The 21,175-nt window shown below is 35.8% G+C and overlaps 2 protein-coding genes across 2 annotated transcripts; one reads left to right on the top strand and one right to left on the bottom strand.

The window, feature by feature from the left end:
* The first annotated feature begins 1,992 nt into the window (after positions 1–1,992).
* Positions 1,993–9,970, top strand: LOC124532915 (phenoloxidase subunit 1). Its single transcript, XM_047108032.1, has 14 exons — positions 1,993–2,109; positions 3,354–3,471; positions 4,531–4,723; positions 5,112–5,214; positions 5,466–5,586; positions 6,135–6,340; positions 6,462–6,590; positions 6,939–7,062; positions 7,148–7,312; positions 7,483–7,611; positions 7,808–7,983; positions 8,361–8,506; positions 8,709–8,944; positions 9,091–9,970. Exons 2-14 carry the CDS (start codon positions 3,361–3,363, stop codon positions 9,301–9,303), a joined length of 2,052 nt encoding a protein of 683 aa, XP_046963988.1. The 5' UTR covers positions 1,993–2,109; positions 3,354–3,360; the 3' UTR covers positions 9,304–9,970.
* Positions 9,971–11,770: 1,800 nt separating this feature from the next.
* On the bottom strand, positions 11,771–15,553 carry LOC124533135 (protein ABHD11-like). Its single transcript, XM_047108298.1, has 3 exons — positions 15,176–15,553; positions 14,275–14,642; positions 11,771–11,973 (listed from the first exon to the last, which is right to left on the bottom strand). Exons 1-3 carry the CDS (start codon positions 15,551–15,553, stop codon positions 11,832–11,834), a joined length of 888 nt encoding a protein of 295 aa, XP_046964254.1. The 3' UTR covers positions 11,771–11,831.
* Positions 15,554–21,175: the final 5,622 nt, after the last annotated feature.

Below are 21,175 nucleotides of genomic sequence, written 5' to 3'. Positions count from 1 at the left end.
ATTCCGATCCTCTGGGCAAAAAACGAACCAGCCCTCCTGTCACCAGTGGAGGCAATGAATAATTAATTAATATTAATAATTCTTTCGAATAGATCTTTATTATTGTGGCTATACATAATATAGTTATATACATAATATATACATACATAATTATAGACATATGTGAATGAAACGATCGCCTCCTGGCTATTTCATCTCATATTAAATTGTTTAAATAATATATGACACAAATAAAAAAAAAAAAACCCGCTGAGTTTCTTTCGCCGGTTCTTCTCAGGTCAGGATCTTTTCTTTTCCGAACCGGTGGTAGTGTTTCAATTGACCATCAATAAGAAAGTGTAATGCTTCTATATTGAATAAAGTTATTTGAGTTTGAGTTTGACATATTGTATATAACTGAGCCATATCAGCTCTTATTATTGTTTATTAAATCATGACACGGGGTCGAGGGGTAATACAAAATTATTTGTCTGTTCAGTCTCCGAACGTTAACTCAGTGAACCGGACAGAAAACAAAAGCGCTTGTCTTTGCTCTAAATTAGTCCGTCCCGAGTTCAGACGGATATCATTAAAGGGCTCAGCTCTTGATATATTTCCAAATAATGTTATACAACGCTCGCGGATAGGTAAATAGTTGATAGGTTAGACATTAATGTTACATTTTCAGCTAGCGATTTGTTGGGCCCAGGACATTGACAGAACACTATTTTGTTAGAATTGATAAAGAATGCAGATAAACAAGGTTATAAATTTATTTTTATTAACAATTACATATTTATATTATACTTATTTATTTGATCTGAGGGGGCTTCTATCGATCGCGGGGACATGAGCACTAGCCCAAATTGCCCAATGGGATAGAAGGGTCTAGTTGGACCGCAGAGACTGCAAAAATAATAAATCATTGCCTGATATTTCGAAATAGTGTTCTACGATGAGTTGGGAGATTGCTCTAACAGATAAGTTAAACCACCTACCACATCATTACTATTCTAGTAATGATGTGGTAGGGCTTTTGGCTAGCTAGGTACCACCCGCTCAACATATATTCTACTGCTTAACAGACATACTTAAGAGTTTTGCGTTCAGGTTTAAAGGGTGACTGACCGATGATGATACTATTCGTTTTCCTATCGATCGGTCGGTTTGTTACTTTGGTTACATTCAAAGTGTTATGTTTTACCTACGGAATTTTGCTGGGAACGCTGCAGATTGAAACGGTGTTCATACTGCAAAAATGAGTTCTCTAGTCTATTTATAAATAATCCTTGAGTTCGAAACACCCTTCGGAATGTTTTTGACAGATTGGTTGTACTCACAGTTGTTTTACAATATGTATATAACTATGTTATGTATAGTCACAATAATATAGATCTATTCGAAAGAAACGGTGACATAAAAAGTTCAGAAACTAAGAGAAAAGGTAAACGAATAACATCTAGTTTCCGACTTCGCAAAGTTCCTTCCTGGGTCACGGCATTCGTTTCTATAATAAGATTACACAGTCACTTTGACTAAATCCATTAAAAAAATGTAAAGCTCATGTCAAAAAAACTAGATTATACATATTAAAGATAAAAAGGCGTAGACTTAGTATTTATTCATTTATGTTCATTTAAAAATTTCATTGTTTTTATTGATATACTCCGTAATAAAAATGATGGAATAGAGTAACTACTGAGTTTCTAGCCGGCTCTTCACGGTGGAGTCTACTTTCCAAACTGGTAGCTTTACATATCATGCAAAACTGTAACATGACGATTTAAGAGTGCTCCAATGAGTTTATTTAAAAAAAAATGTTTTAATTTCTTTTTAACAAAGAGGAGGAACTGTTTTTGTAATGATAACTATCAGGTATGTATTTGCCTAACTTGAGTTATCAGCGGTGTGGCCGCGACCGAACATCCTCGTGATAACGAACCACAGGTCACTTGTTTCCAGGATTGCACACGATCACAGTACAGAGTTTCGTGTGTAAATGTCATATATAAGGCATGAATCACTTCAGTAAGTCACAGTCAGCCGTGAGTTTCACGGCTAACGGCACCTATATTTACATTAAGTACCCTTAATTAGTTTGTTGTTATTTTTTTAATTATATCGAAAAAGGTAAGTGACTTTGATTCTGTTAAATTTCGCAAGTTTTTTTTATTTTTCGTTTTGTCACATAACGATTTCAATTTAAATGTTGAATATAAAACAGTTCAGTGCCGTATTCTCAGCCGATTGGTAACAGATTTTCTCAATGGTAGTAAAAAAAAGCGTGCAAATTCACGTATATATAATGTTTTCATTTTCAATGTTTGTTATGGTGGAATCCATGTAAATGGGCGTACATTAGTTTCTTAAATATTCTTCCTCGAAATGTGTTTTAAAAATCATTACTACTTAATTATTGTTTTTTCTATATCTAGGAAATATATATATATTTTAAATGAATATAAATTATATATTTTTTGTATATAATTTGACACAATCAATATGTAATCAGTAGCGTGAGAATACAATATAATGTTTACAAGTTACTGTTTTCTGCGGTTTTCCGGAATTAAGGCAAGAACCACTGCGTACGCTTTGCGTTAAATAGTCACAAATATTTCATGATATGTCTTGCTAACTGCTAACTTTCAGTGTAAGACGAAGCTACACAAGCATGTGTAAGCGTGTAAAGTTTCTAGATGTTTAAAAATTAGCCTATTTCCTTTTCAACCGACTTCAAAAAAAGGAGGAGGTTCTCAATTCGACCCGTATGCTTTCTTTCTATGTTTGTTACGCGATAACTCCGCCAAATATGAACCGATTTGAACAACTCTTTTTTCGACGTATAGGTAATACCTCAAGTGTGGTTCCATTTATAATTCAATAATAAAAAAAAAACAACCACCAACGATGGAAAATTGGGGATGAACTTTTTTATACGCAATATCTCCGCCGATTATAAACAAATTTGAACGATTATTTTTTTTGTGTTCACGCATTTGAAGTCGTTTTTTTTTAAAGTTAATTATACTTATTTGGAGTTCAAGTTTGCTTCACACCAAACTTCATCAAATTCGGTTCAGTGGTTTGGTCGTAAAAGAGCGACGGACAGACAGACAGTTACTTTTACATTTATAATATTGATATAGGTATCTCTATCGTGAATATAGTTAACGTCATTGCGTTTAAATTAAATGTGGATTCTTAAATTTTGCGCGATTATTAAACATTGAAATAAAACTAGTTATAACGGATTTAAATCGCGTATATTAATTATGTTTGACATCCTGACGTTTCGAGCACTTTACAGCGTTCGTGGTCACGGGTCTACCCGTTATTTACGCGTATTTTAAATGTGGATTGTTTTTCATTAGTAACAAAATGTCGGACGCTAAGAAGAATCTGTTGCTGTTCTTCGACCGGCCGACGGAGCCCTGCTTCATGCAGAAGGGCGAAGAGAAGACATTCTTCCGGATGCCAACTAACTTCTATGTAAGTATATATTGTACGAGCAAGTTAATAAAAACAATACTTTAAACTAAATCGAATGAAATTGACAGCCAAATTTATAAAAAATATTTTTACTAGTTTATATTTTACTATAAGTACTACAAACTTTATTATTTATTATAATATATTGACTGTGACTTACATTTTGTGGTGATGTTAAATAATACGTCTAATTAATTCATTAAAAATAGTAATATAAGGAAAATTGAGTAATACGAGGAAAAGTTTCTAGTAGTGTCTAGTGTTATGTTTACATTTGTAGTTTCCTTAAGAATTTTCGTTTGTAAAAATTCAATAGCCAATCAAGTTAGTTTGTAATATTAACAATATTTTACTTCATTATTATAAATTATAAGCTGAACCTATAATAATTAGTATAATGAAAATTAATGTTTAAATTGAAAAAAGTTCTTTTTTAAGTGTAAGATAGCGGATTAAAAATTTGAATAGGTACATATCTAATTTAAATTAATTGAAAGTATGTTTGAACATATGTAGTTTCTAATGCTGGTGGCGCATTGGACATATAAGAATATATAAGGGATGATTAGTATTTGTTGTAGCGTCAATATGTTTGGGCGATGTTGACGTACCATCAAGTAGCCTTACACACGCAAACACATTTAATAAAATAGTAACCAGGGGTTTTAAGTTGTTGACTAAATACTGCTTGCTGTGTGTGTACTAAGATAAATAAGCAGAGATGGCCCAGTGGTTAGAAAGCGTGCATCTTAACCGATGATTGCGGGTTCAAACCCAGGCAAGCACCGCTGATTCATGTGCTTAATTTGCCTTTATAATTCATCTCGTGCTCAGCGGTGAAGGAAAACATCGTGAGGAAACCTGCATGTGACAAATTTCATAGAAACTCTGCCACATGTGTATTCCACCAACCCGCATTGGAACAGCGTGGTGGAATTTGTTCCAAATCTTCTCCTCAAAGGGAGAGGAGGCCTTTAGCCCAGCAGTGGGAATTTACAGGCTGTTGTTGTTGTTGTGTGTACTAACGGATCGCTTGTAATTTTCTCGTCTCGTGTGCAGCCCGATAAATACAAGTCGGCGAGCAATGTGCTCGAGAACAGATTCAGCGACGGCGCGTCTCGCACGGTGGAGGTGCGCAACATCGCGCTGCCCAACCTGTCGCTGCCCATGGAGCTGCCCTACAACGACCAGTTCTCGCTGTTCGTGCCCAAGCACAGGCGGATGGCTGGCAAGCTCATCGACATTTTCATGAGTAACTATCATAATTCTCCCATTTATAGTTCCATCATATTTACTGCAATATTCGCTTGACTTTTCGCCAGATATATTTCAGTCAAAAAAGTGTATTTAAAAATTCCCCTTAGAAACATTTGACGACGATTTTGTACAAGTTATGTTATCTGTGCTCAAATTTTTAGTTATTTTTCTGATTCACATGTTTCGTCAAATGCAGACATTTTTGTAACAACGATGCTGCTCTTTACGATGGGTGATTTTTTTTTCGAGTTGTTGTTTTTGAACTCAGATGTATTTTGACTAACCTATCACAGTTGGTATTTTGGTTCATTAGTATAATAAAACGAGCATATCTTTTATGTTTTGCTCAAGTCATTATACCTATTTGTCTCAATTTCTTAAAGATATGCGTGATTTGGAGGACCTGCAGTCCGTGTGCTCGTTCTGCCAGATGAGGATCAACCCGTACATGTTCAACTACTGTCTCTCCGTCGCCATACTACACAGGTGAGAACAGCGGTTTTATATACGAGTATATAAGTTACAATATGCTTAATGATTTTAATGCATTAGTTTGTAGATTTAATAATGAATGAAACATCCAAATATATGTTATAGAGTCAACATACAGTTTAATATGTGTATATACTTCAGGAAAAAATCTATTTCTTAAATCTAAATTATAATGAAAAAAAATTGCAAATTTGCGAATAATAAAATCACCTCCTTTCATACTGAAATCATCACTTAATTTTCAGAGATGATACCAAGGGTCTGAACATCCCGACCTTTGCGGAGACCTTCCCCGACAAGTTCATGGACCCCAAGGTGTTCAGACGCGCTCGGGAAGTGAGCACCGTTCTGAATGCTGGAGATCGGGTACGTAGAGCAATCATGAATACGTGATTCCAGTGAGCGTGGACTATTTCCTGAGAAATAGTTTTCATTACGAGTTTATTGTTAGTATCGGAAAATGACACATGTCATTCTGACTCTTCATTAGTTACGCTTACAGTCAGCGACAAAGGGGCACTCCGAAGTCATCTTCGGAAATAAGGAGAAATAGTTGAGATAGTAGACTTTTATAATTTATAAAAATCCTGCAATGTTTTGGACAACTAGTGTAAAAAAGCAAATTCTCAAATAATAATAATAATAAATAATAATAATAATAATAAATATAAGACAACATCACATACATTACTCTGATCCCAATGTAAGTAGCTGAAGCACTTATGTTATGGAAATCAGAAGTAACGACGGTACCACAAACACCCAGACCCAAGACAACATAGAAAACTAATGGTGATCTACGTCGACTCGGCCGGGAATCGAACCCGGGACCTCAGAGTGGCGTACCCATGAAAACCGGTGTACACACCACTCGACCACGGAGGTCGTCAAGTAACTTATAAATCCCCGCGCAGTTGCCGGTGGTGATCCCCCAGAACTACACGGCGTCTGATTCGGAGCCCGAGCAGCGCGTGGCGTACTTCCGCGAGGACATCGGCATCAACCTGCACCACTGGCACTGGCACCTCGTCTACCCCTTCGACGCCGACAACAGGGCCATCGTCGACAAGGACCGGCGCGGGGAGCTCTTCTACTACATGCACCAGCAGATCATCGCCAGGTACGGCCGCCTCTAGTCATGGCAGTAGATAGCACTCCTCTTATTCCTTTAAGAAAATTAAACACACGGTAGTATCAAAGGTTGAGCATTTGAATTAAATCAAGATGTTATAATTGAACAGATACAGCGTGGAGCGAATGTGCAACGACCTGGGCCGCCCTCGGCGCTACAATGACTTCAGGCAGCCCATCGAGGAAGGATACTTCCCTAAACTGGACTCCCAAGTCGCCAGCAGAGCCTGGCCGCCGAGGTAACACATACATTGGATATTATTGTTATTTATAATTATATTTATAATTTAAAGATAAAATTTGTAACCTTCTTAAATTAACTTAACCATATACTTTTAATATTGTCAAATTTTTTTTTTTTCTTATTGTGTTAAAATATTTGAGTGCATTTTATGTTTTATCAATCGGTGGAAACTGTAAATGTAATTAGATTATATTTTATATCTGTATGTTTCCCAAATATTAAATAAATAAATAAAATTTAAAAGCAGTATTGTACTTATATAGATTATATTTTTACTTTTATTTAAATAAGTGTCTCGGTAAATTTTGAAAAAGTTTGTAAGCAAAACGATGAACTATTTCAGGTTCGCGGGATCCACCATCCGTGATTTGGACCGACCTGTAGACCAGATCCGAAGTGATGTCTCTCAACTGGAGACCTGGCGGGACCGCTTTTTGGAGGCCATCGAGAACATGGCTATTATCTTGGTTGGTATTATATATTAATATTTTTGTCATTAAAATCTTGTGTCATTTGAAGGAATCTTACATTTTCTCCATTTCCTGCCCTTAGCCGAACGGTCGTCAAATGCCGCTGGACGAAGAGACCGGCATCGACGTGCTCGGTAACTTGATGGAGTCGTCCATCATCAGTCGCAACCGCGGCTACTACGGAGACATGCACAACATGGGCCACGTCTTCATCTCCTACTCGCACGACCCCGACCACAGGAACTTGGTAAGCTCTCTGCTCAATTTCTACGGATTACCTGTTCTTCTCGTGATCTCTTCGAAAATAAATAAACAAAAAACCATTACAAGAACAAACAAAGTTAGTTATTATTTAAGAACATCGGAAAGACACCGGGACGAGAGACAGAAAGTGAATTGTTGCAATCGATGTTGTAGGAACAATTCGGCGTCATGGGAGACTCCGCCACGGCCATGCGGGACCCGGTCTTCTACCGCTGGCACGCCTACATCGACGACATCTTCCAGCTCTACAAGGCCAAGTTGCCTCCCTACCCACAGGAAAAGGTACGATATTCTTTTGAAAATAAATTCACACTAAGCGTTTCCTATCACCTCAAAAGAGCGGGCAGCTCTCCTTCAGGGAATGTCAAGATGACTTCAATCGCGTCTTTGTTCTTTGAAAGTATGTCATTGAAAGACATGTATACACAAAGATCCCAGTCGCCGTATTGACCATCGGTTATGTATGGCCGGCCCACAGCTGGACTTCCCCGGCATCCGCGTGTCGGGCGTGGGCGTGGGCGGCTCGCGCGCCAACGAGCTGCGCACGCAGTGGGAGCAGAGCACGGTGGAGCTCGGCCGCGGGCTCGACTTCACGCCGCGCGGCAGCGTGCTCGCCACCTTCACGCACCTGCAGCACGACGACTTCACCTACGTGTGAGTGCGCCTTGTATACGTAGTCTGATGACCCACCTGATGGTAAGTCGTCGCCCGTACATATTGGTGCCATTGGTCGCCGTTGCAACCTCGGGAACTAAGATGTTACTTCCAAGATTAGTTTAAACACTAACTTACTCTTCTTATTAGAACACAACAATGCTATTTCTGATTGGCGGTGGAATATCTGATGAGAGGAATATCAGTATACATAGATGCTATTTCTGTTTGGCGGTCGAATATCTGATAAGTGGAATATCAGTATACATAGACGGTTTCACATAAAGCCCAATCACCAATTCTGCTCGTATCACGATGATGAGGAAGCTCGATTGCTTGTCGAATTTAAATTGAAATACCACGTATGACGCGTGCAGCATCTCCGTGAACAACACGAGCGGCTCGGGCGTGATGGGCACGGTGCGGCTGTTCCTGGCGCCGACGCTGGACGAGGGCGGCCGCCCGCTCGCCTTCGACGAGCAGCGCCGCCTCATGATCGAGCTCGACAAGTTCACGCAAGCCAGTGAGTCCCACCACCCCCCCCGTGAAAGCACAGACACACACATTATAATTTCATTAATTGAAATTTTAGACTTCAGGATTAAGGAACCTTTCGATTCCTTTTTAATATTTTATAATACACAAATAAAGTGAGATAAAGTTTATAGCACCGTTAAATGAATACCAAGAGGTTGTGAACCTGACCTTCTTCTTCCATTTAACAGTCCCAGCTGGCACGAGCACAATCCGCCGGCGCAGTCTGGACTCGTCGGTGACCATCCCCTACGAGAGAACCTTCCGCAACCAGAGCAACCGGCCCGGAGACCCGGGCTCCGCGGAGGCCGCCGAGTTCGACTTCTGCGGCTGCGGCTGGCCGCACCACATGCTCATCCCCAAGGGCACGCAGCAGGGATACCCCATGGTGCTCTTCTGTATGATCTCCAACTGGAACGAGGATAGAGTGAGTTCACAGTTTATTTCTCGAACTCTTTAATCGTTTTGTTGTAGTTTTTATAATAACAGGAATCTAGTGAGTAATGTCGCCTGGATTGGCGAAAAAAAACTGTTACTGTATTTTTTACTATACGGATTTTCTTTCTCTCGCAGGTGATGCAAGACCTGGTGGGCTCGTGCAACGACGCGGCGTCGTACTGCGGCATCCGCGACCGCAAGTACCCCGACCGGCGCCCCATGGGCTTCCCCTTCGACCGGCCCACGGCCGCCAGCAGCCTGGCAGACTTCCTCACGCCCAACATGGCCGTCGCCGACTGCACCGTGCGCTTCACGGACGCCACGCGCCAGCGCGCCGCGCGACGGTAAGCGCCGGGGGGGGGGGACTGCCACTGCGTCGAACTCGAACTGATTGCGTTATAACCGACACTGTGGAATTGTTGATCTGTTTACTGTGCTTTTTTATTGTGCTTACGAGCGAGTTCGATGATTGTTACAGCGACGATTTATAGTGTGCTGATAAAAGTTGCCGAATTGAAAGCCGACACTGGGAACACGCTTTTGTGGACCAAACGGTAACCTGTAGTTAAATATTAATCGCGTTTAAAGTATTGTAGAAATACCATTCTACGAGTCCCTCCCCTGGTAGTCCCCTGTGATCGACAATAGTCCAGTAACGACAGTCAACAGCCGAGCTATTGAATTGTAGATCTAATGAAGTAAAGCGCGTCAGGCGATCCTGCGGGTGCTCTGACTATGGACCAGGAGACATTGACGCTCTCATTCGGAAACCATACTATTATATCAAATGCGATCACAAAAATCATATATTTTAGATCGAGCCAAATATTCCTCTTAAGCTTAACTGTTCATTTTGAAAAATTGTTGTTGTTACTGGCAGACTTGGCAATGAAAATGGATCTTGGATTGGTTTAGGTTTAAGTTCTGGGTCACTTACTATAGTTTGTTAGATCTAAGCTGTACAAATGTAAATACTTTTTAATTCATAAGACTGAATAAATTAGCCTTTCACCAATTTCTTTGTTTTATTTCTAAAGCCTTTGAAAAATATAAATTTCATTAAAGATGAGTTAATTCTGTGTTTAGCTTCATACATACATCATTAGAATGTTCCGTAATAATTTTGTTTAATTTTAATATAAAGATACAATTTATTGGTTTATATTTGAATACGCAAATTATTTTTGTTTTCGCGTATTTATACCTAAGTATTTAATGAACAGTGAAAATTTCAATTACCTAATAAGAAAACATAACAAATATACTCAAGAATCACCTCTTAGGACAGGCTTCACTTAATTTGTAAAATCACTGTAAATGTGTTCGAGTGACAAGCTCTGGCGTAATTTAAAATATGACACCATTGACGCAAAAAGTTTTCCCTCCCTTAACTTTAAGCCGGCACGGCAAATACACCACTGGTGGGCTATCCTTTGTTTATATTTTCAGTATAGGTACTGGACATATAAAAACACCTGTACATGATCAAATCCACTCAATACACTTCACTTTCACTCACACATACAATACTTACAATTGTGCATATACAGACGTGCATAGGGAAATCTGCATCGAACGAAAATTTATTTTTAATATTTCGTGACTTAATTGCTCTCTGAAATCAGAATTCATTTGTTGGCTTTTGGTCTTTCAAGAAATAAACTAATTATAGGATATACTTTGTGTTTTAAACTCAGTTAATATATATTTTCTAAATACTGTTAATATAAACGCGACATCTACGTCACATTATTGAGGAACCATAGTTAACAACAACAACAACAGCCTGTAAATTCCCACTGCTGAGCTAAAAGCCTCCTCTCCCTTGTCACATGCAGGTTTCCTCAAGATGTTTTCCTTCACCGCTGAGCACGAGATAAATTATAAAGCCAAATTAAGCACATGAAACAGCGATGTTTGCCTGGGTTTGAACCCGCAATCATCGGTTTAGATGCACGGGTTCTAACCACTGGGCTATTTCGACTCAGAAGAAGAAAAATATCAGTGTTTTGGACCAGGGTAATTAGCAATCAAATGCCGAATTACTAATCAAAGTTTCATCACAATCGGATAAAAGGCTAAAGAACGCACCTAGAGGACAATCGCACTGAGTAATACTTGTATCTGTGAACAACATTGTTAGCTTTAGCCGTCAGCACCGCGGCGGAAGATAGATCTGGGTAAGTGTGGCAGCGAGCACGCGGACTTTCCTCGAGGTTTTGCGCGTCAGCAATTACAGCCTCTCAAATGATAGCGTTGGTTTTCTGAGACATACTATTCCAGTTTAAACTCGATTCCATGAGACGAGAGGCGTGCAAATATGTCCAACCGTTAGACGTCTCTGTTGCTAAAATTTTCATATTTGATGGTCTCTTGGTATTGATCTTACGTTATCTATTTTGATTCGCAATCAAGTACATATCAACTTATAATAAAAATTTGGTGAGAGGTTAACTTAATATTTATAATGTATTCGTCTTATATATACGATTGAATTCATGCCAATGATATTTTTTTGTGTATATTTAAGGGGATTCCTGTGGGTGTAGATAGGTACTTTAGAATAGGTAAGGGAATATAAATAAAAAAATATATTTCACACGGATAAAGTCGGGACGTAACCTAAGATTTGTTTGTTAAATACAAATTAAACAAAATGCGTGTTTAAAAACACTTTATTAGATGTCAGATATACAATTGGATGAGTAACATATAATTATTATACCTATTATATTTAATATACTATAAGTCAAGTTATTGAAGATCAATTCTGAGTCCAATCAAAGTTGCGATTATTACAAATTATACCTACACATATAAAATACATCACAATTAAACTGCGACAGGCCTTTAACACCACGGAGGGGTATCAGATATTATTTATTGGTACGAAGAAACGATATTGTGAGTTCTAAAAAGCTTTTCGGATCCTCGACGTGTATATTGTGGCCCACCTGTGGCACGTAAGTGATGACGGCGCGCGGGAACATCTCCCGGATTCCGACGAGATCGTCGGGCCTGAAAGGAGATTACAAATTTAAGAATTATATCGAATCACAATAACGAGTACCAGAATGAAACTACTCGTAATGTACTTCAGCATACTGTTAGATATCCATTATACTTGCTGTAATAGCCCATCTGGGTATTCATTTCAAATCAAATCAAAATAAACTTTATTCAAGTGGGCTTTTACAAACACTTTTGATTAGTCATTTTACGATTAAGTGAAGCTACCACCGGTTCGGAAAGTACATTCTGCCGAGAAGAACCGGCAACAAACTCAGTAGTTACTCTTTTTTAACATTTAAAAATACAAAGTCATGTTATTTAAACACAATTATTTATTATCATTCATCACATGTTCTCCGGCCAAATAGTACTTACACTTGAATAGTTGTGTTCCACTTTGATCAGTAAGAATGAAATAACTGACGTAAGTGACATTACGTCTCAGTGGCCAAGGTTGGTACCTACCAACCTTGGTGTAATACTCACAGTGTCAATGTCTACAGGTGTTGGTGACCAATAACCAATACTTGTTGGCATCCTGACTGTCTACAAAACAATGTGTATATAGGTACATATTTGTTTTATTTGTTATTTAGTTAGTATTGAAGATATAGAATAATCAAAAATCGAAATTAAAAAACGTTTTAATTACTATATATACTAATTGCTTCTAGGATCACAGGGAAAGCCAAAAAAACGAGCCACATTAGTTCTGTGGTAAGAACGCGTGAATCGGAACTGATAGTTGTGAGTTCGATCACGGACAAGCACCATTGATTTTTTATGATACAAGAATTCGTGATAGCGTACTGAATAAAAGTCTACAATGCATAAGCACCGACGCAAAAAGCAAAATAAACAGCACAGCGGAATATGCTCCAAAAGATTCCTCTCTTTTCAGAGCTTATCCCACCAGTGAGATAATTATAGGCTGTTACTTTAACCTAGCAATATTACAATATTGTACTTTTTATTTATTTTACAAAGGCAAAAAAAAAAAACAAATGATTAGTATAATTTTATAGGAACACCACTGCATAAAGATTAGAATTCAATAATAGTAAAACACTTGTACATTCAAAACACAACCACGGTTTCAAGAAGGCAAATACCCCTTACGCATGTACACGAGTACAGCCGCATGACAGTTCAATTAAACAATTAATTAAATTATATAATACATTAATACAATATAGTTGAAAATTGTTTTTTTGTTTCAACGTGTTAATCTTTGGAACGAAACGCACTAAGCTGGAACTAAGAGAACTTAAATCGAATCATCCTGTTCTATGAATGGAAGATGTAGGGGTTGAATGTTTTTCAGGCCGCCAGTAGAACGGCGCCATTTTGTAAATGGCTAAATCCTTCTGTTTTATAGCACTTTTGCATTAGATACTGTGGCGCTAGTTTTAATATTCACTATCATGCTAAGACCCAAAGTGAACCCGAGTGGAGTTTCTAGTGTTATATTAAAAAATATGAGTAGATTAAAACAAACGTAATTACTACGTAAATATTTGTTAGCGAGTGCTGACCCCGTGACTTACGAACCAACGAGTTGATTGACTATAACCACGTGAATTTCTTTGACAAAGTTACATTCTTTGAATTAATTTTATGTTTACATCATAAAACTAACTGAAAAACGCGGTTTGATTCGGACGGTACTGCTATTACCATAAATATCCTTTTTTGGCTTTTATTTGTGCTTTATTATTCTTAAGTTAAGAATAAATTTGACGGTCTAATTTATAATGAGCGGGTTACTCACAGATGTTCTTGCACAAAGACCTGTCACCAGTAAATACGTGTACAAGGTATCATAATAAAGCTTCATGAGAGCTTATAACCCAGCGGTACGAGCGTTGAATCGATTTTTTTTAAAGCAATTATAGATATATTCCTCTTCCAAACCAAAAAATCCAGCTGTGCTAATGATCAGCGTCACTATTTGATGTGTTTTTTGTACACGTCTTCTAACACTAAATTATTTCTGGTATTATATGAGAGAGATTACGTAGATACAATAAACTCGTAAGATTGCGGTGAATTATTTGTAATTATTCTATATATTAACAACGCCATTTATTAATACAAATAAAACAATTACAATCAAAACAATTAACGTGTTAGTATCAAAAATAAATGTATAAAATTGAAATTTGAATTCGTGATACATTTAAATAATTTAGAAATAATTTAAAACTAACTAATGAAAAAAGACAACAAATAACAAAGAATTTACGGACCCCGGTGAGACCCCCGTTTTAAAATAGTAATGATTAAAAAATATAAATTATTCCTTACGGCAGATACTCCGACAGCTGTCCACCCATGAAGAGACATGGGCCGTAGTATGTCTTTTTCAACATACTCTTCGGAAACGATGTGATATAGCTGAAGTGTTTGATTAATACGTCCACGTTGCAGGCCCAACCGATCGTGTGGTCGGCTCTCATTTTGACGTTGGACAGCACGGCCCTCATCAAGATGTCGTCTTTGATGACATTTTCTAATTGTTTTTTAGCCTTCTGTTTAGCGGTACTGATTTTTTTCTGTTTCTTGAAATCCACCCCTCTCATTGCTTCTAGGACACGAGGATAGTATTCTGTCAGCTGTTTCGAGTTTGATATCGGTGAAATATCCACAACCAATATACCAGCCACGGTCTCTGGCTGAAAATAATTAAAGAATACTTTAAAATTTCAAGCACAGAGAAGAGCTACATTCGTCGAATTCGAATGAAAATCTTTCCATTACCGAATTACGGAAAATATTAATCTACCAGCTATTCATTACGCAAAACGTAATCTAACTAAATTTATTTTAATGTATTTGTTTATTTTATAGCCTTGATAAGCAGATGATCAAATGTACCAATTGATGGAAAGTTGTCACTACTGCCTATATAAATGGCATCGTAAAAAACCTTAACCATCCTTAACTAAAGCGCCACCAGCGCTTAAATATTGGAATATTAGAACTAAATACTAAAAATTCACCCAAGCTAGAATATAAAAATACTAAGTATTGTTGTTTGGCAAAATCAATAGTAGGTACTTAGATAGATTTCCACAGTGCCTTTAAAATTGTATTTGGAATTATTAAATGGATCGTAATATTTCCATAGAAATTCAGACACGCGGATCGCAATATCTAAACATACCATACATAATAGGTATATGACATATGTAGATGACATACCTACCGCCATGAGCGAAACAGTCATTGCGGCTCTACCGCCCATGCTGTGCCCCACGAAGCTTGCCCTAGTGATGGACAGCTTGTCTAACAACTTGAGTATATCCTCAGCGAGGTCCTCGTACTTGTGAGAGCTCGTGTGCGGGCTGTCGCCGTGGTTCCTCAAGTCCACGGAGACCACCGCCCTCTTAGTTACGTTCAATATAGTCTTACCAATACTATCCCAATGTCTTTTAGAACCTAAAAGACCATGAAGTAATAATATTGCCGGTTCGTCCGAATGCGACTCTCCGTGAATCTTATAGGATAAATTAGCAGCCGTTTTAAATGAGAATCTCGCAATACTTTTAATGTTCGCTTTTCGACGGAGTTTCGTCGCGACCATCGATTCAATTTTAATAAATATAGCATTTTTGTAAAATCTATTTTTTAACATGTTTTGACATAATATAACGTCATGTTATTTCAAAATGGACGTTCATGGTATTATGTTATCTGTGATCAGTGCAAAAGAAACCGGTCGTATTTAAATTACAATATTTCAATTATTACTGTTACATTAATGGTAACAATTATTCGCCCTCAGTATGTTAATTTACTTAGCAATATTTTATTGACTTGGTAGAATTAATACATTTCTACAGCTAAATACATATATCAGCAGTTTGCTTTAAATATTTTCATATGTCAATTAACATCATAAGTAGCTACAACATAACATATATAGATAAATATATGATCATTTGCCGTACAAGAGTTTTAAACGATTAAAAGTTTTTTTATTAAAAGTGTTACGCTAAAATCTTGAGATTGAAAATAAACATTTTTATCTAATAGTATAATTAGTAATGTATTTAAAATACTTATGACTAAAATTTTAACTAATTCTCATCTACTTAAAATATTCACCTCGGTTTTACGGTAATAACTTGAATATAAGGAGTGATGGATAAATTTGTTTACAATAAACACGGCGGTCTGCGGGCGCGCACGTAAGGAGCGCGCGTCGGTCAATCGTAACGGGGAGCCGTCGACACGACATTGTACAGGTATTTTGCTTTTATTTATTATTATCACTGTGAAAATTCAAATTTTAATATACATATCTATATTAAATTTATATTTATATAGTATGTAATTAATAAAAATCATATGTTAATAAAAGTGCAGTGCTTAATTGTACAAGTCTCAATATTTTATTCAAATAATGTCGAATGGAAATTCAAATAGAAAATGAATCTACTGTTATAGACAGCGTTTAAATTTAATTCATACGTTTTAGATTATTTACTATGTATTGTTATAAATAATTTTGAACTGCAGTTGTAATTAAATATCACGGTTGTCCGGCAAAAAAAGGTTTTATATTGAAAAAGAAAAGTTTCCTACATTTTTTTTTATATTTATGTTTATTTGATACGATGACACTGTAATTTTAAATGTTTTACGGAATATATTACAACGCATATTTTATCATTTATTTAAAATTAATTATAACACTCATTATGCACTTACAACTTGCTCATACGATCAGTTGGTGAAAGATAGTGGTGCAAATATAAAATACAAGTAATGCGGAGGCAGTATTTTTAAATATTGAGACTCTGACTAAAACTAAATAAAGGAATAAATTTGATCCATGACATACATATGTTATTCCTTCACATACATATATTATTTACTTAACGAAAATATCTAATTTATTACCATATCTATAATCTGCAATTTTTTTAATTCATTGCTATTACTTTTTGTATATGTATTTGATCTATAAATATTATATTAATTTATCATACGTCGCTATACTCACATATTGTCACAACCTGTTACAGCTACAAAGGGTACGATTAAAACAGTTTTGAGTTTTTGTAACCGAATTGTATTTGGAAACACTTTTGTCTATTTCTAAATATTAAAATATTGACCATGTCTCGTACCTGTAAAGTGTTTGTCGTATGTCATAAAGAGTCGGTGATAGAGACCCTTTATAAGTTTTGAATATACAAAAATATTTAGAATAGATACTTCGTGAATGTGGCCATATTTTTTTTTATCTGTGGTAGAGTTTACTATCTCAATGAAAATGATCAATCTCGTTCGTGCTTTCTCTATCCTACGTGACGTTGGGGAAATAATCTGCGCCTTGTCGGCACAACTAAAAGCATTAAACTACCCATTGAATTGAACAAAACTTATTATAGTTTTCCAATTTTGTAAAAATCTGGATAAACGCGAAGTTTTACGTGTTACTCACTAATATATGTTTTCTTCTTCGATTGAAATACACGTAATAACATAGCGTATTGTGAAGGCCTTAAGGCTAGAGTGCTCTTGTCCTTACTGAAATCTGTCCCGAGACAAAACAAAGCTCTTTGGATTTTAAATTAACATGGTTAATTTTATGCCTACAAGTATTTAAAAATGGAATATTTACCACCTCCATCAACTAAAAACAATGGTATATACACCTTTTTAAATAGCTGCTTATAGTAAAGCTCTTTAGGTTAGCTCTTAATGTACTTAATGTATATTTTAATAACAGATTTTACAATCAAGCTTATATAATGTCGTTTTGAGCTTATATATTTATGCAATTGAAAGCTAATAATTTTTTTTACATGTATTTTACGTATATAATTCGTTTTATTATGTTTTTGCTAATTTTATCTGTTCAGTCTGAGTATTATTGGGTTTGAAAGGTAAGTCCAAAGCTTGGTGGTGGTTGGTCTATAGGCTCATTTGCCAATTTTCAGAAATATATTATACCATTTTTTGTAGACAATTAAAAAGACAGTTAATTAAAAAAAAATGATTTAATATTATAAAGAATACACACATATGCATAATTTACTTAATAATTTTTAATTAAAATAAATACGCATTAATCACCATGTTATCCGTCATTTAAATTGTATGAAACAATTATTTAAATAAAAAATATAAGTGTATATTATCATATCTAGACAAAGAGCTATAGTTGTAATTAAAGATCAATTAAGAGGCTGTATGTAGCAATGCCTTTTCCACGAGGAAGTAATAATCTTAAATGAGATTGAAAATAAATACAATTAATAAGTTCAATAACTTTTAATCGGAAAATAAGTTCGTACAAATCTTAGATCGATAGATTTGGAAAGTGTCCATAGGTACCACTTCATAAAAACATACACAACACTGCATAACTGTCTAAATTAGGCCTCATCTGAGGCCTCAATTAAGAAATTATAATGATAGCCTAGTCACTATATATGTATCATTTAGGTCCGTTCTAGAGAGGACCTAATAAATAATATCTAACTTAGCTTAATATATTTTTTATATTTTCCGAATAAAAATGGCAATTTCTCATCTAAGGAAATGTTAATGACCTTAATGATTACGTCAGTATTGAATAAATAAAAATAATTTTAAGATTTATACAAGCACAGCTAGAGACTATTATTAAATTTAAATACACCAAATAATTTTAATTAAAAAAATAATATTGTCTAATAAGTTATTCTTTTGTGTTTGCGTTACTATTTCTTAACTCAAAAAGGTTAGTTGAAATCGTGCGGTTTATTTCATTAAATATATATATTTTGTACGGTGTTGGTTAGCGGTTAATCTTGCGACACTTTCGACGATGCCATGTCATTCATTTTTTATTTTTTTCTAAGGGATTGATAAAGAGATAAAACAATTATGTTCGTAATTAATACAAATTGTAAATAAACAATGTACAACAACAACAACAACAACAGCCTGTAAATTCCCACTGCTGGGCTAAGGCCTCCTCTCCCTTTGAGGAGAAGGTTTGGAACATATTCCACCACGCTGTTCCAATGCGGGTTGGTGGAATACACATGTGGCAGAATTTTTATGAAATTTGTCACATGCAGGTTTCCTCACGATGTTTTCCTTCACCGCCGAGCACGAGATGAATTATAAAGACAAATTAAGCACATGAATCAGCGGTGCTTGCCTGGGTTTGAACCCGCAATCATCGGTTAAGATGCTCGCGTTCTAACCACTGGGCCATCTCGACTCTTAAACGTAACAATGTACAAAACAATGCAAATATGCATCGAAAACATACAGTTTTCTACACGGCGTTTTCTTTCACCGCTAAGCACATGAAAACTCATTAGTGGTTGTTCGGCATTTGAGCATCTAACATGGTTGATGCAATAAGTTAGTTAGGTTAGTCGGCATTATGTGTAGACGAAGAAATAAAAAATATTTAAATCCAACGGTGTATGTATAAAGGCATAATGGGTAGGTGAGTTGTAAGAAATATTAGAGGATGCTCAAGCAAAAGTTGTTTTTTTTTCAAACCAACTATTTATATATACCCACCCCTAGGACATTCATTATACATATAGAAATAAATCACCCCTGTTTGTAAAGAATTCCGGAGCAAAATTTTATCCTGGTAGACTCGCCAGCCTAGACAGTGCGTGTTACGTCATCGGTAATATAAAAATAGATCTATTTTCCCAGAGTATTAATTGAAGTCACTTTTTTGTTAAAATTTGATAATATCTCCATGTGTCTTTTAAATTGAAAAATAAAGTGTTAAAGCAGTTTTACAAAAACCATTGACGTGATTTCGCAGGCGATGACGCCCGGTACTTAGAACTAATAAATGAGTTTTAATTATCAATCAATTTCAAACTTCACCTTAACAATGGACTTTATAAATTAATTGCGATGTATTATGTTTTTTTAATATGTTATATTTAAATCAAAGTAATTTATAATAGAAAATCTTTAAATTCTCTAAATGTTTGTTTCAATATACCAAACTATATATTATACGCATTAAATATGTATAAAGAAAACAACTTTGACCCTGAATGGCACTTGATATCTTTGGAATATCAGTGCACTTGGAATTTTGAAAATAACATTGACGTATATGCATAAAAATAGTATTGTATTGTATAATCTGTGCAATATATGTAGTAAACAAACACCCATTTATGTTTGAAATTAGCATTTCAATTAAAATAAATAAAAGATGTTTTGCTTCAAAATATTTACTATTTACATTAATTAGTTTATTATAAATAATAAATAAATAAATAAATATGAGACAACATCACATACATTATTACTCTGATCCCAATGTAAGTAGCTTAAGCACTTGTGTTGTGGAAATCAGAAGTAACGACGGTACCACAAACACCCAGACCCAAGACAACGTAGAAAACTAATGGTAATCTACATCGACTCGACTGGGAATCGAACCCGGGACCTCAGAGTGGCGTACCCATGAAAACCGGTGTACACACCACTCGACCATGGAGGTCGTCAAATATTATATTGCGGTTTTTTTTTCAAAAACAACAAAACCGACGACAAAGATCTTCCCGTTCATTAAAAAAAAAATTAACCATGCCCAAAGTCAATGACCTTAAGATAAAGCGTAAAGAATATTTTTCGCTATATGGGTTAAGTAAGTTAAAAAAGCACGCATACTTCAAATATATATATACAGGGGAATTTAGTGTAGCCTCCATTTGGTAGTCGAATATAAAAATATAATAAATAACTGGATAAATATATACTTTTATAAGTGCATAGTAATCCATCGTATCGCTCAAGTGAGCGAATTTGAGTGAGTGATAAATAAATAAGAACCTAACTACGTTTAACGATTAAATTTTTGAAGGACTATTTTAGTGGCTACTTAAAATAAAGGACAACACAAAATGGTTTTTTGTCAACTTTTTAACAATATAGAATATTACATAACCTCCTCCTTTTTGAAGTCGTTTGAAAACTGACTAAGTATAAAAATGGTATGGGAAATGGGAGGCCGTTCACAGGTTTGAGGCTTCCTACCCTCTAGGGAGACATTTTTTGTTTATTTCGCAAAGAAAGCTTTAATCCCATATTAAAGTTAGGACATAGGATATTCTTTTATGCTTAATACCTGAAACTGCAATCACTCCGAAGACAGCATGCATGCATCCGATGCAGGCGAGTTTCTCATTAAAAAAAACATTGTTTTATTTATGGA

The sequence above is a fragment of the Vanessa cardui genome, chromosome 10 (genome assembly GCF_905220365.1).
Source record: "Vanessa cardui chromosome 10, ilVanCard2.1, whole genome shotgun sequence".
NCBI lineage: Eukaryota > Metazoa > Arthropoda > Insecta > Lepidoptera > Nymphalidae > Vanessa > Vanessa cardui.
Note: the sequence above shows the minus strand (reverse complement) of the source record. Positions and strands in the feature narration are given on the sequence as shown.